Source organism: Danio rerio, chromosome 4 (genome assembly GCF_052040795.2).
Source record: "Danio rerio strain M-AB ecotype USA chromosome 4, GRCz13ab, whole genome shotgun sequence".
NCBI lineage: Eukaryota > Metazoa > Chordata > Actinopteri > Cypriniformes > Danionidae > Danio > Danio rerio.
Genome location: NC_141024.2, coordinates 4,903,223 through 4,920,055, shown reverse-complemented (window position 1 = coordinate 4,920,055; position 16,833 = coordinate 4,903,223). Strand labels below are relative to the sequence as shown.

Below are 16,833 nucleotides of genomic sequence, written 5' to 3'. Positions count from 1 at the left end.
TATTGTTGGCCTGTTTGTAGGGGACGCCAACAAAGGAGATGAAAGATGTTTTCCACAGTCTTACTTTACACACCTAGTGCTGTTTAAGCATGTCTGGGTTTCGTAATGTACATTGCTGTACATTTTCTTGTTCCCTTGGCGTTCCATGTAGACAAACAGAGTTATGAAACTGCACTTTATTGGAGGAAGTTTAGAAGGGGTTTTATGGTTAAGGGCTGATGTCTTGGGTGTATCAAGGCAAGGCCTATGTGGACATTCCCTTGTGAGGTGATGTTATAGTACTCATAATGAAACATCCCATGAGCTAAATAACAACATGTGTAGATAACCTTACGAGATGCACTTGTTGTGAAAGTACCAAAATACTTGTTGAAAGCTACAAAATTGGGGTGGTCAATGAAAACACAACTAAATGAAAACTCTACAGCAGGGGTCACCAATCGTGTTCCTGGAGGTCCAGTGTCCTGCAGGGTTTAGCTCTAACTTGCCTTAACACACCTGCCTGGGTGTTTTAATAATACCTAGTAAGACCTTGATTAGCTTGTTTATGTGGGTTTGATTAAGGTTGGAGATAAAATCTGAAGGACACCGGACCTCCAGGAACAAGGTTGGCGATCCCTGCTCTAGAGTATGACTTTGTATATTTCAGCAAATGACCCTGTATGTTTGTTTCACAACGTAAAGGAAGTGTTGCTGCCGGTAATGTGACTAGTTTAAGCTTTTTTGTAAGTGTTTACTAACTTCCTTGGTGATTTCCATTCCTTTATTGTTGTTGGCAATGATTTCCTGTAGTCCATAAACCTCCCTGCAGTTCTGAATCTTCTAGAATCACATCATGCAGTTCGGTCTTCCCACTGTCCTGCTGAGTAGGAAGTCGCACAGAATGCTCATTTTTATGCCTTTGGTTGTCAGACAATCGCCCAGTGACGGGAGTCCAGCCTTTTTGTTTGCATAAGGGTATTGACAGTTTTTGCTGCTCTCTGCAGAAACCCCATTAGCCGAGGAATGTGTTGGGGAGGAAAAGGTGTGGTGGCCTGGGACTTCCTGTGGGGTGGGGGGATTCAGAGGGGGCTGTTTTATTGGAGCTTGCACATCAGTGAACATTGGCAAGTGCAATGTGCTGTGTTCATTACAGGTGTGGTCTGAAATCCCCTGCAAAGCTTAGCCAAAAATAAAACGTAAGGGCGTCTTTCGTTGGTCTTGTTTTCTGATCCTTTTGGTGTTTGTCTGATGGTCACGCTCGTCTGACTCTTCTTTCAGCGGTGCAGATGATATCAGGTGCTTTATCCACACAAGAGAAGAGTTTGCAAGATAGAAGTGCACCAGAAAAACCAGTCGAGTTGCACTTAAATTGTCCTGCTTAATTTAAATTGGGTATACAGTGACCACCAAGTGTGATAGAAATCAGCAACACATGACTGAGAATGAGGAACAAAAACCCTTACATTAGCACACACCACCACGCCCTCCGTTCTTGCTTATCAGCTCACCAAGGACACCATGGGGCCCTACAGAGTGCCGTTTACTTTCTCCCTTTAATGGGAGTTTCTTTTAGGATAAACTTGATTGATCTAAGACTAGTAGCGGTGGTCCAGTCGGACCTCTGGGATGCTTTTAACTTGTTCTTCTTGTTCGCTGTCTTTCTCGGTGTGTTGCTCCACATGAGAGAAAGGACACACAATCCCTCACAGCCAGGGAGGTAGAGAGGCTTTTTCTGTTGCATTACCTCATCGGCCTAGTGTTTACTTTGCCTTTGTCAGGCTCTGCTGTGTAGAGGCATCTGCGTTAACCCTGTCCTTCCTGGTATAGTACTGCATGGCCTCCTATACGTAATGTTGCTTCGTACTTCCCCAACCATTACATCAGCAGTAATATTAATAGTAATTAGTAATTTGTAGATTTATTTAGCTATGAGGGATCTTCTTAACTACCTACCTTTCTGGAGAGGAGAAGGAGTGAAGCCAATTAGATGATATTGGCATGGTTAGAAGACCATGATGGACAGAGTCCAATGGGCAAGCTAGGCCAGGATGCTAGGGATATATTCCTACCTTTTTTTTTTTTTTTTTTTAAGGACTATCAATATACTGGGACCCCTAAGGCCGTACTCACAGTGTACAGTCGCCTCGAACCGGGCCAAAGCACACTTGTCCCCCCCTCCCGTCTCCTCCGATGGCCCACACTCGCATTACAATCGGGCCTGGGCACGCTTGCGTCATCGAGGCTGCGCTGTTCAATAAGCGCTCACTCAGCACAGTGGAGATTTCTCTAGTTATATCATTTAAGTCGTTTGATATGCAGTGACATGCAGTCAAATATTTCGACAAACAGTCCTTAGGGATGCAGTAATGTGTGGTCAGATATTTCGCCGAACAGATCCGCCACTTTTGACGCTCTTAAACAGTCATAAAGCCCTCGTGCTGCAGTAATAAGGAGGTTTGCTGAAGGTGCGCAGCTGTCGTGCAGTGAGGGGTTTGTGTCTTTAATAAACTATGGCAGTTTGCGTTCATTGAATAGTAAGATTGATTAATAAATCCATATGAAACAACCCCTTAAAAGTCATGTCTCGTTTTCAGTTTTGTACTTTGGCGCATTTTGCACTCACACTACAAGGATACCGGGCCAAAGCCCAAGTGGACCACGCTCAGCCCCACCTCTTCCAACCGGGCCAGGGCCGGCCAAGTGAACCGTGTCTGAGCCCAATTTGGCGCACTCACACTTCTGAAATGATCCGGGAAACAGGCCTGGGCACGGTTCGGATAGCATGGTGTGAGTACGCCCTAAGTGTCTAGGACCCCCCTGGCCTCACTAGCACCTCTTCCAGTAGCAACTGAGTTTTCCCATGTGGTCTCCTATTTAGTTACCAACCAGACACAACCCTGCTTTGGTTTACTGTGTGACCATTAGGGCAATAAATCAATGTATTATGATTCATGGATTGATTCTTAGATTTTTGGAGGACATTGTATCAATTTAAAGAACGTCGCTGGTTCAAATCCTGGCTGGACTAATTAGCATATCTGTGTGGAGTTTGCATGTTCTCCCCATGTTGGTGTGGGTTTCGTCCAGGTGCTCCGGATTCCCCCACAGTCCAAACACATGTAGTACAGGTGAATTGATTAAACAAAATTGGCCAAAATTTCAGAATCGCTGTAGAATCATTTCTAGATTCGCAATTCATCAATTTATCATCCCAGTCCCATTGACCATGTGAGAGTTGCATAAATCTAGCTGCCAGTACCTTGAAAACCAGTTCAGCTAGACAAATCAACATCAAAACCTGTAGGACTACATGTTGGGGCTCTGGGAACAAGCATGACGTGAATGCTCTCATAACTCTGTGGTTACCAATCAAACTTTACATGACCGACATGCACGGCTTGCCTTGGCTAATGAACAACCAACAAAGAGCTGATGTAGACCACATCACTGAATGCATAGGCGGCACAAGCTGATGTGGTGAGCTACAATCCTTTACACACGCTCAACAGGCCACGCTGAGACTCTCTCAACCCCTCGTTTATGAAGCTCTTACCAGCTTTTGTTGTGGTCAATAGGACTTAATGGGCTCTTGACTTGTAGGCATGACTTCATCTATTGTGAGTTAATTGGTCTGATCTTAACATGTGACAGAAACCTTTAAGGATAGTCTGGGAAGTTTTGTTTGCCATTTGCATTTATGCTTGTCAGCTTGAAGAAGCAATTAAGCTAATGACTCTTGGTTTTCATGTCTGAAGAAGGGTTGGGTATCGTTTGAGGTTATTTCGATACCGGTGCTAAATTAATACATTTAAAATGGCCAAAACGGTGCCTGAATCGATACTTTTGAGCCACAAAATTATGGTGGATGACTCTAGAAAAACTTTTATTTGATAGTTGATAGTTTTTTTTTATAGTTTTAATTGAACAATATAATTAAAGTAAACATTAATTCATATTTTGTATATATGAATTGCATTCATATATTTCTTTTGATCATTTGTTTGTTAACATGAATTTAAGATTTGCAGTATGCGATTACATTAGCTTACTTCTAACCTGTGGAAAGACTGTCATCAAAATACTGAACTCCTTTGTTCACAGGCTTGTGACTGATGGACATCAGTAATCGAATTATTTTCCTTAATTGAATAAGACAATAATATGATGAAGGTGTTTACATGGGTTGCTTTTTGAATGTTCCTTTCATGATCCCGTCTAACATATAGTACATAGATTGATTAACGTTATTGCGTCATCACACTATCCACGTTTCCTCTGGAGTTTCATGTAATTTCGGGTGTTTAATTCTTAATTTGTTGACTTAAACTGCAGTTCGGAAGTTTCACTTTCATTTACGAACATTTAATTCATAAACACTCCCACCACCCGATCCCCCCACCCCATGGCAAACAGAAGTATTTGATGCGAGTAAAGACCGGTGGATGAGTGTTGTTTCAATGGGATTTTTATACCGCACGCCGAATGGAAAGAAAAAACCTCCGCATTTTGTGATGCAAGTGTCTGTGGACCTTTAAGGTAATCAAAACGTTCTGTTTACACGGTAGACTCTTAATCAGGGTATTGTCTTAATCATATTAAAAGCGGAGTGTTGTTGTCCATGTAAACATCTGGCACTTTCAATCAGTGTGATGTCGCAGGCTGTCAAAGACAGTACATTCCTCTGCATTTAAGTTGAGTCCATGTGCCCTCAAATGTTTCATTAAGTTTGACGTGTTTCCCCTCTTAACACGTAAAGCATCTGCTGCATGTGTCAGAATCCTTGCTTGTAAAATATAGCCATACTTTCGAATGTTTAGTTTAAGCAAATTTGGTGAACGCGATCATGCATGTTGATCTGAAGGGAGTCGCTCTTGCTTACCGCATTCGACGTACTGCGCGTATTGCGTGCGTCCGTTCCCTGAGCAACAAGAACAAACATCTAACATCGCAGACGGTGTCCGTATCCCTCAAAGTTGTTTAGAATCAAATGTTTAGAGATGTTAACACAACGTGAACCTATGTGCCTTTGATGCACCCCTTGAAGCTTTTTACGTCCTAGAGAAATCTAAGACCCTGTTTCCAACTGATCCATCTGTATTGGTTAAGATGCTTCTTCATTTATTGTGTTATGCTCTACATCACTTTTTTGGGGGATTGAAGAAAGAAGAATTAGATAGTTGATTTTGATTTGCACATGCTCTATAGCGGAAATGTTTATTTCCCAAGCTTCATTACAAACGCAGCAATTCCAAAAGGTGTTTAGCCTTTAAGTAGATGCTTTCTTTGTATGAAAACAATGTGAGTCATGCACTTTAAAGTTCCAGCGTAAAACCACCTGTAATTGCAAACACGCCAAGCAGCTTTGGCCCGTGCTTGAGGGGAATTACGACAGTCTGTAACAGTTCACAATATTTAGCCTCTGGAGTATGTTAGCTGGGAAGCTCCTTGTCTATCAACATTGTGTCACTTCAGCACAGGACTGTTCCCTTATAAGGTGCTCTGAGCTTTTGTTTTAAACGAGTGCTCATGAATGCAGATCAACTTCTCTGTGATATGACCATGTAAGACCACAGTGCACTGTACACTCTTTATACAATATTCTGATAGTTGAGGTAACTTTTAAAGATTGCATTGTATCAGGGAAGTGCACTATGGCAGCCATAACAATAGGGTTGTATGTCTTATCTTGGTTGTGTCACTGGCTTATGGAAAATTATGCATTTAAACATTGTATTACAAACACAAACTAGACTTAAAGTTTGTCATCTCAAGCTTTCAAGGCTTGAGAAAACCCTAATGAATGATTTAGTCTGAATGATTGAAGTAGTTTTTAAAGTTTGAAGTGTTAAACTGAATGAAATATGTTGATGTGGTTGCTAGGGGGGTTCTCTGTGGTTGCTAGGGTCTTGCAATGGGGATAGCTTGAGGCATGAAGCTGTTTGAAGTTGCTGACATTTTTGCTGGGGTGTTTATGTGTGGTTACTAGAGAGTTTCTATGGGGTTACTTGAAGCTTGAGGTGTGAAATGGTATGAAAGTTGTTGACTAGGGCCCTGTTTACACTAATGCGTTTTAAAATGAAAACGATCCACGTCCACACTGGCGCTTCACCTAGCGTTTCTGAACAGATCTCCGTCCACACTATACTGCTGAAAATGCACATCACAAGACCACACACAAACACACTCTGGCATGCGCCAACATTCTTAGTGTCTAAGTTGCTAATATCAAAATGAAAATAGGCAGTTCCTTATGTTTTCATTTTATTGTTAAGAAAGTGAAACAACTTAGCCATATCAAACTTGCGAAGTCTGAACTTACAAGGAGAGGATGCAAAACTGAACTTTGTGTAGGCTACTTAATATTGAGGGAAAAGCCCCATTCAGATTCCAAGCCTCAGTTTTCAGATGTCTGTTTTTTCCCATCCACACTGACACAGAGCAGCAACGTTTTAAAACCAATACGGCATCTTCAGCATTTTCAAAAAGTTTTCGGCGCTCAAAAAGTTTTCACCACTCGAAAACTCCGACGTAGTGTGAATGGTGTAACCCAGTGGTTCTCAAACTTTTTTCATCAAGTACCACCTCAGAAATAAATTGTCTCTCCAAGTACCACCAAAATGAGCAGTATTGAAATACAGTCGTGTAGTAGGCCCAGTAAAGCAGCTACAACTCTGCACAGTTAAAAAAACGTGGCAGATTATCTCATAAATATAGGCTATATGTCATATATGTCGTATTATATACATCATTTTTGTTCAATTTTGAAATGTGTGTAGCATGTGCATGACATATTTCATTCCTCCGTGTACCACTAGAAGGAAGCCTGCGTACCACTAGTGGTACACGTACCACAGTTTGAGAACCACTGGTGTAACCGTAGCTAAACGTATGCAATTTAAAACGAAAATGTATTAGATAAAACAGAAACTTGAGTAATCTGATTAGTTGCAAGGATATTATGTGGTTGCTAGGGGGTTGGTTTTGGGTTTGTAAGATTGTTTTTAGGTTTTGGGTGCATGTTAGTTGTTCTGAATAGTTGCTATCCAGTTTCCACTATGTATTATTACAGTCATATATCACAGTATGTAATATGATAAGATATAACTTTTTCGCACTTGGATCAGAATTTTTTCCTTGCATATCAGCATGCTACATACTCTATAAAGATACAAGGCATAATTATACAGTGATCTCATTTAGCTCCAAGACTAATGTTTTAATTACATTTTGTTATATTTTGATGGTTATAATCTAATATGTAATCTAATGTTCAACATATTCAATACATGACTAGGGTTTGAAATAATATTCGTAGCTACAAAACAGACTTTTAGATCAATATGCAAACATTGGCTGTGGGATGTCCTCTCAATAACAAAATAAACAACAAAAAAAAAGACTGCAGTGAGAAAACAGCAGTCAAGAAAGCATTTGTCCTCTAGCTTCACTGCATATGTACTTAATGTTATGCTACACGTGGATGTCACCAGTTAAGAGGGCTATTTTAGGCTGGCGCTTCATAAACAGGCTCCCAACAAAGAAATCCTTTCTTTCAATAGCTTCATTATTCAGCAGTATTGAAGTCGTACCTCTTCTGCTGTCAGAATGAGCTGCAGGCGAGACCTGTGCTGACCTTTCTGCTGGCTAAATGCTTTATTCATCTGCTGGGTTTCAGGATGTGGAGAAAGAGAAGGAGCTGCGAACTCATCTCACTTTTGAGGAGATCAGACAGAAGGTGGACCGGTACAACAGAGACTCACGAGACTTCTACAAAATGTCACTGGTGAGTTCATGTAGACCTCCGTCATCCACAACAACTATTTAAACGCATAAATCTAATCACTAATAATCATTTCATAATCCAAAGATCTAATGACCGAACAAGGTCAGAAATGTCAGCACACAGCAGCGCCTTCGGAAATGAAATATATTCATGTGTATGCTTTGGATTGCAAATATTTTGAAAGCTAAAGAGCATCGTTTAATCACAATAAATATTGCTTAAAAGGGCAAATAATATTGACCTTAAAATAGCTTTAAAATAATTAAAAACTGCGTTTATTCTCGCCGAAATAAAACAAATGAGACTTTCTCCAGAAGAAAAAATATTATAGAAAATACTTAAACAAATTCCTTCCTCCGTTAAACATCATTTGGGAAATATTTGGAAAAAGGAATAATAAATTGCTGTATCCTTGTTCCCATCATAATCCCTTCATCATTTCTTCTAATGCATCACGTGACAGCCATAAAGACAGCGATGTCAAAACAGCAGACTTTACCACTGTACCTTTGTCCAGAAACCAGCAGCTTATCTCAGAGCTGGATTACACACTAGTTCTAGGACATATTTACAATATTTCAAGAGCAAAGTGTTCTCTGAACTTAGGACTAAACTAGACTGAACTTAACCCAGCAGCCTCTTGTGGCACAAACACTTTGCATATGTGTATGTGAGCTTAAACTGGTTAGGAGTCCACAGCATGTGCTGGATCACCGAGTTTAAAGTGTGGTTGTGTGTCAGTGCATTGAGTTTCAGAGGAGGTTTGTGAGCTGTAATTACACCCCGGTGTCTCGACCGTAGCCTGAAGTCACGGCTGCCATGTGGACTAATGAGCTTACAGACAGAAGAGCCTCAAATCTGGGCTCCATCTGGACTGCCAGACAATACTTATAGATGTGATGCACACTGCTGAGGAAAACAAAACTGGGAGTTTACAAGCAAACTATAGTTTTACTATTATCGTTACTAGTTATTTAGAAAATGTTGAAAGCGTAATTAAAGGAGTGGGGTTTTTTGGCACAAAGGAGTGAGGAGTAAGGAGTGTGTGTTAGTTTTATCAAAGAATGCAATATTAAATAGAGTACAATAAAGTGTAAAAATTATTATTATTATTATTTTTTCAATTTCTAGCTATCATAATGGTTGTGAATACATGTAGAAAATTAAAAATAAAAACATCCTTAGGACATATAAAAGAGGAAAGATTTTTTTATAATATATAAAAAATTTTATAATAAAATAAATAATAATAAAAATATATTTAAAAATAAATAAAAAAGTGGACAATAAGGTGGAGAAATAAAGGAGTGAGCTTGATCATAGCAATTTGGCTCGTTATTGAAGAATTAAAGCCTTGACAGGAGGCCATCTCTTTAGGAAAATAGTTAGCAAATGCAATAATGCATATTTTATTTGCTCCATTTCATACAGTTCCCACACATCCAAGCATTATATGATGGGGGTTCAGAATTACAAATGTGCTTTAAATGCAATATATATATATTTATACAACAGTTCTGTCTGGTTCTCCAGTCTGATTGGCTTATAGCTGTGATATATTTAAGTAATATCAGCACCCGTACAGCCTCTTTACCCTTTGTGTATTACTCCGCCCACATACAGCCAGCAAAAAGCAGACACTACAGATCTAAAGTTTAACAGATGCTTGCTCAGCTGTTTAACTGTCTGCTTATGATTTGAATCCAACGCGGAAGAAAGTAGTTCCTCATACAAAAGGGTTTTTGAGACTCTCCATGTTTGATTTTGTTTTATATACACAATTATGCTGTCAAACTGTTGTATAAACGCAACACCACACTCGTAGCAGTGCGATATGGCTGTATATTGGCACTAAGGCACTCGGCCGCAATGCACGCTTCCCACCATTGCCGGTATACAGCCATTTCGCACTGCTACTCGTGTAATATTGCTCATATATTTATCTATCTATCTATATATATATATATCTATATCTATATCATATATCTTGAAAACTAAATTACTGTTCATTTGACACATACACCTTTAATATTGTGACTTCCTGATTCCTCCTATAGTCGCTAGAGAGGCAGTGAGGGTCCTTTTGATTTGTGACGAGCTGCTGGCTGAGACAGACACACTGAGACCAAGATGTCAGTAGCAAAACTTTATAAAATCTTGAAACATGACAAAACAAACAGCAATCGGTGGGTTGAATACCTGTTGCGTATGGCATTAAAGGCTGATTATTGCGTTGTAGTGTGGCGTGTAGTAATATAGGGTTGTTGTGTGTGCCGTGGTGGTCAACAAAAAAATACGGCTGCCCCACTCTCATTCTGTCTTCCTAACACCTGTGTTACCGTGCTTTATTTGCTCTAGCAAGTACCAGGTATGTCCATGTGACCAAAACATAATACCCAAGTGTGAAACCCAAACTAATCGGCAAACAAATAAACATTATCATTAAATGAAATCTAATTTGGCTCCTATACTTAATATAAAATAGTAAAGTAACATTTTTGAGTATGCTCCTATTTTTTCTGAGCTGAATTTAAAGATTTTAATCTTTTCTATGTACACAAAAGGCCTATTTCTCTCAAGTGTTGTTCATTCATAGCGTTTCCCCTTGGTTGAATCCATACTCCCAACAAGTGTGGCACATCAAGAAGCTGATTAGACTGCATGATTATTGCACACGTGTGCTTTAGGCTGGCCACTATAAAAGGCCACTCCAAAATGCCTCTTTAATGTGTATATATTTTATTTAATTGTAGTTTTAGTATACTTTATAAGTTTAAAAAATGTTTTAATATCAGTATATTTAGTTGATAAGTTTTATTTTAAATGTTACGTCAGCTTTAGTTGCCTTGGAATATAGATAAATTAATAAAGTTGACTTTTTTATGTATTTTCTAAATAAATGTAATATTAGTTTTTATTTAATTGGTTGACTTATTGTTACAAACAACCTACATGCTTTTAATGCTTTTAGTGTTTAGTTACAGGTGATGATTATATTATTCTTAAAGAAATGAGTCTTGAAATGCCTCTTGAAAACTAAATTACTGTTAAATTTGATCAAATTAACATACTTTACGTTTAAATTACAATCATGTGCTAAAAATTAAACTTTTTTTTCTCATGTTTGTGGACAGAGTACACTGATGCACCCACAAAAATTAAGCTGTATGATGCATGCCAAAACATTATTGCCGCAGCATTAACAACAACAGCATCATTTTCAAAATCAACTTGCCTCAAATGCATCATATGTTTGTTTTTTTCCCCCTTGTGCTCAATGTCTCTTTCGTCTTTTCTCTGTCTGTGTAATGCAGAGTTCCAGTGGCACATACACTGGCTTCATCAACGTGCAGATGGACCTGCGGCGGCCCATTACTGTTAAAGGAGGAGGCGCAGGAGGAGTCAAAGCAAAGGAGGCCTTTTACCTGCCCCGCGGCTCCATCAACACCCTGCACATCAGCAACAGCAACACGGTGCGACAGGTGATCGAAGCCCTGCTCAAGAAGTTCACCGTCGCAGACAACCCTGCCAAATTCGCCCTCTACAAACGCTTCAGCAGAGAAGACCAAGGTCAGTCGCCAGACACTAAACGTGGAAAACACATCAGTGTATTTTCCTATGAGTTTTTTTTTTACTTTCAAATGCAACCAAATAAGATTAAATGAACACACATATTGTATTATTATATAGTATTTATATATTATACATATAGTATTTTTTTAAATGCATAAAAATTCAAGCTATGTGCTAAACATGGGTTATAATGAAAGCTGCCCAAATGCAAGTCTTAAAACATCCCAGAAGTATGAAATGCAAAAAGGTCAACATTTGTTTATTTCTTTTTGTTTCATTAGTGCAAAATATCTTCGGTTTATCTTTGGTTTCCTGTGCAGACAGTACAACAGGCGATACGTCACAATCGAAACATCACAATCTGGCCCCCACAAGAGCAAGCTCATGATTGGTTTACGCAGCGCAAATGTCCGATAAAGTTCAGATTTTCGAACTCGACCGATTCGTGCGAAACGCATGTCAAACGCGCAAAACGCTCCATTCGTGCATTTCGCGCCATTCTCGCCGCAGGATGTCTATTCGCGCGTTTGCATTGACCTAACATGTAAATCACTCGCGCTTGACGCGCGTTCCGCGTCTGGTGTGAACGCAGCATTAGGGATATTTTAAAGGGGACACTATACTGTCAGTGAGTGCCGTCTTTCGGATGAGACTTTAAATCAAGGTCATGTCTCCCATGGCACTTGTAAAGAGTGTAAGCCCAGTGTCCTGGCCAAATTTCCTCCATCAGCCCTAACCCATCATGGCCTCCTAATCATCCCCATCCACCGAATTGGCTCTATCACCATCAATCCACTCTACCAATAGCTGGTGTGTGGTGAACGCACTGGTGCCATTGTCCTATGGCTGCTGTTGCATCATCCAAGTGGATGCTGCACACTGGTGGTGGTGTAGAGAGACCCCTTTCATGATTGTGAAGTGCTTTGGGTGTAGGGCCATACATGATTAAAACGCTATATATATATATATATATATATATATATATATATACACACACATTACATTACATCTGGTGCAATAACTGGTCCAAATTTTCGTTCAAAGTTTCTGAGAGATGACTGAGTGTGTTTTCCCTACGTTTACCCATTTTGTACTGTATAATTGTAGCAATGCAGTTTGTATACAAGTTCAAACAAAGATCAGCCGAATCAAAAACAAAATCTGATTTTTAGCAGTTGATCCAAGCGTTTACAGTAAACTAATGCTAGCACCATTATACAAATCATAATGCAATACAAATTTTATCCTAGAGCACTTTTAAAAACCACACAAGTTGACCAAAGTGCTTCACAATTTCATACTGTGACACACACACACACACACACACACACACACACACACACACACACACACACACACACACACACACAAACACACACACAATTTAAAAGCATGCACATGACTCAGGTCCTCTAGTGTAGACAGTATGTGTTTTGGCAGGGCCAGATGCATTCTTGGAATAGGTCAGTTTCGTGTGTATTTACAGACACACACACACACAAACACACACACACACACACACACACATCCATGACAGGCTTGTTACTCGAAGCATATGTGCACGCGTGTGCCAGAAATACACCATGCCAGCATAGTAAGCACACACATACACACATCAGCTGCTGTCTGTGCCAACCTGCTGAATGCAGATACTAACCAGCCTCATTCCACAGGGGTTTATTATTACCATACAGGGATATTGTGGGTTAGGTTTGCAGTTTACTGGTTCATTTTAAGTGGTTTTATGGTGCTTTATCATGAGTGGATTCATATGGAGATCAGCATTGGATTTTCTTAGTGCTTCTCCAATCCATCTCTGCCATCTGACAGACCCCCGAGCCACTGTCTGACGTCATACACACACTGTTATCATAAGTTATTTTGTTTGATTAGCTTCAGATTTTGATTCAGCACTGATTAAACTAAGGCATATGCACAACTATTATAGTAGATGGCATTCAATAGAAAATATTCATTACAAAATAGATATTTGAAAGGTGTACTTATAGACTTATCGGCCACTTTATTAGGTACACCTTATTAGTACCGGGACCCCTTTTGCCTCAGAACTGCCTTAATCCTTTGTGGCATAGATGATCATATTTGATTCATATGATCCGAATGTGGCAGCAGAAATCGAGACTCATCAGACCAGGCAATGTTTCTATTGTCTAATTTTGGTGAGCCTGTGTGAATTGTAGCCTCAGTTCCTGTTCTTAGCCGACAGGAGTGGCACCTGGTGTGGTTTTCTGCTGCTGTAGCTCATCTGCCTCAAGGTTGGACGTGTCGTGCATTCAGAGATGCCCTTCTGCAGACCCCGGTGGAAAAGAGTGAATGAGTTACTGTTGCCTTTCTTTCAGCTGGAACCAGTCTGGCCATTCTCCTCTGACCTTTGCCATCAACAAGGCAGTTGCGCCCACAGAACTGCCGCACTCTGGATATTTTCTCTTTTTCGGACAATTCTCTGTAAATCCTAGAGATTGTTATGCGTGAAAATCCCAGTAGATCAGCAGTTTCTGAAATACTCAGACCAGCCCGTCTGGCACCAACAATCATGCCACGTTCATCATCTTTCTTCCCAGTTCTGATGCTCAGCTTGAGCTTGACCATGTCAACATGCCCAAATGCATTGAATGAGATTGGCTGATTAGAAATTTGCATTAAGCAGTTAGACAGATGTACCTAATAAAGTGGCCGGTAAGTGCATATCTTGAGCACTTTTTTTTGACAATTTTATTTGATGCAGATGAAAGATTTGATCATTTTTATTCTATGTCCTTCACACAACTGTCTAAAGTACTTTTAATGGGATTATTATAATATAATATGTTTTAATATAACACATTTTTGTTAGTGACCCAAATGCGAAAATCCTGGCTCATTTAATCATGTCACAGTGAATTCAGCCACATAAAATATTCTCCTTAATTTATTACATATCAAAATGTAATGCATGCGCTGAACTGAGTGTCGTTGCTCTTTAGGGAGAGATTGCATTACACTCATCTTCAGTTATTTAGTAGGAGTGTGTGGAGGAGCGAATCACTTCTGCTGCCAATAGGGGAATTTTGCTGATGTTTTTCTATTTCTCTTTCTCTCTCCACTGTCTGAGAGTGTATTTTCACGAGGTCTCACCGCCATGAGAGATCACCAGCACATGCTAAGAGACGTGTTTTACAGCTGTTTTTAATGCACGTAAAGGGTCGTTGAGCTTTTAAACAGCCGTCTAGACCACTTTCAGTTCAGACACTGATAAACTCCCACCTCATCACAGCTCATTATTGAAACAGACAGACCCTCAGGAGAGATACCGGCATATAAAGGAGCATGAATCAAGCGTATTACTGTAGACATAATAGCAGGAAGTGAGATGAGCGATTCCTCAAATATGAAGAAATGCAGGTTTGTGGGCTCTTGAATTATTTCCCATGATGCTCGAGTAAACGCAACAGTTCTGGAGAACTGCCGTCTGTTCCTGGTGTTAGGTGGTGCTCTTCCTTTTTCGTGTGTGAAGTTTGTTTTTGCATGTGAAATTTGGCCTCGGACCAACATTTAGAGGCTGTATTGTTTGGTGTTTTCCTCTTTGCGGTCAGGGAGGTTTTTACTGTTAAGCACCTAATTTTGGGCTGATGTTAAAGTTGAGATTGAGTTGGTATGTTATAATATAATATAATATAATATAATATAATATAATATAATATAATATAATATAATATAATATAATATAATATATAATATATAATATAATATACTATAATATAATATAATATAATATAATATAATATAATATAATATAATATAATATAATATAATTAATAATATAATATAATCAATAATATAATATAATTAATAATATAATACAATGTAATATAATTAAAATATAATAATATAATTTATAATATAATATAATATAATTTATAATATAATATAATATAAAATAATCAATAATATAATATAATATAAATAAAAATATTATAATACAATTAATAATAAAATATAATATAATACAATATAATATAATTAATAATATAATAATTTAATCAATTATATAATATAATTTATAATATAATATAATACAATATAATTAATTATATAATATAGTAGTAGTAGTAGTATAAAATCTATTTAAAAACTATTTGCACATCCACAGATTATTATTATTATTATTTTTTATTATTATTATTTAATTAAAAAGCTGTGTTGATAGTCTATTTAGGAGACATTAAATATTATTATTATTATTAGTAGTAGTAGTAGTAGTATAAAATCTATTTAAAAACAATTTGCACATCCACAGTTTATTATTATTATTATTATTTAATTAATTAAAAAAGATGTTTTGATAGTCTATTTATGAGACGTTTAAATTTTTTGCCCTAAAAACTATTTAAAATATAATTTAGTATTGGGTAGTCTGCACATCCAGATTGTGGTACCAAAAGCAATGAAACATGCTGTAACTATCTCTGAGAAATTTTGTTATGAAAAGTATCCTCTTTAAATGTGTAATAAAACTAAAATAGTTTTACATTTAAAAATGAAATAAAGGATGTGTAATAAAAATGAAGTATTTAAAGTTTCTAAAATAAGAATGAGAAATTCTGCATATTTTAATAGTCAACAGATTTGCATTTTATTCCTGTACTAAAAGCAAATGCATATTTAAAGGGTAAACTCTCTGTCTGAGGTTTTGTCTATAAACTGACCCTCATCAAATTATTATATTTTCTAAAAACATAATTATTCAATTACATGTTAAATATTTGTGTTGATGGTCTATTTAGAAAACGTTAAATAGTATTTTTTTTTACTAAAACTATTTTTAAAAAATGAATCAACAATTTGGTATTTGATAGTCTTGATCTAGAGTTCGATTTATTTATTTATTTTTATAAATTTTATTGTGTTTTTGTCTATTTAGGAGACTTTAAATGCTTTTAAATTATACATTAAAGTATTTCCAGAGTTTGATTTCCACATGCTTTCAGAAAATGCCGTCATTTTGAGTTGAACAATTTTGAAAGCTTCTAGACTAATAATAATAATAATAATAATAATAATAATAATAATAATAATAATAATAATAATAATAAAAATGATAATAATAATAATAAGAATAAATTAAGTGCATTTAAAATAGTTTAATAAAAAATAAGCTGGGTTTTTTTGGAAAAAAAAGGGTTAAAAATAAAAAAGGTTACAAAAAAAATCAGTTGACCTTCATTGTGATATGCCAATTCTTCCGCTGTTTCTGTAGACATGCTATATGAATGAAGTATGTGATGCTTACAGCACTTGTGTGTTTTGTCTGTGTGTGTGTCTGTGTGCAGTTTACACCTGTAAGCTCTCCGAAGAAGAGCACCCTCTGTTTCTGCGTCTGGTGGCAGGACCGAATACAGACACGCTCAGCTTTGTACTCAAAGAGCAGCAAACCGGTGAAGTCATGGTGAGAATTGACCTTTAACTATCTCCGCCTGAATTCTAAATCACCATAC

The 16,833-nt window shown here is 37.7% G+C and overlaps 1 protein-coding gene across 5 annotated transcripts in view; it reads left to right on the top strand.

The window, feature by feature from the left end:
• The window catches only part of rassf3 (Ras association domain family member 3), a 65,260-nt gene that overhangs the window by 45,795 nt on the left and 2,632 nt on the right, over nucleotides 1-16,833 (top strand). For all 5 annotated transcript variants that reach the window (NM_001442248.1, NM_001442249.1, NM_001442250.1 and 2 more), the window contains 3 exons: nucleotides 7,658-7,765; nucleotides 11,080-11,335; nucleotides 16,669-16,784. In NM_001442248.1, coding sequence (NP_001429177.1) covers nucleotides 7,658-7,765; nucleotides 11,080-11,335; nucleotides 16,669-16,784 — 480 coding nt within the window. The remainder of the gene's footprint in view (nucleotides 1-7,657; nucleotides 7,766-11,079; nucleotides 11,336-16,668; nucleotides 16,785-16,833) is intronic.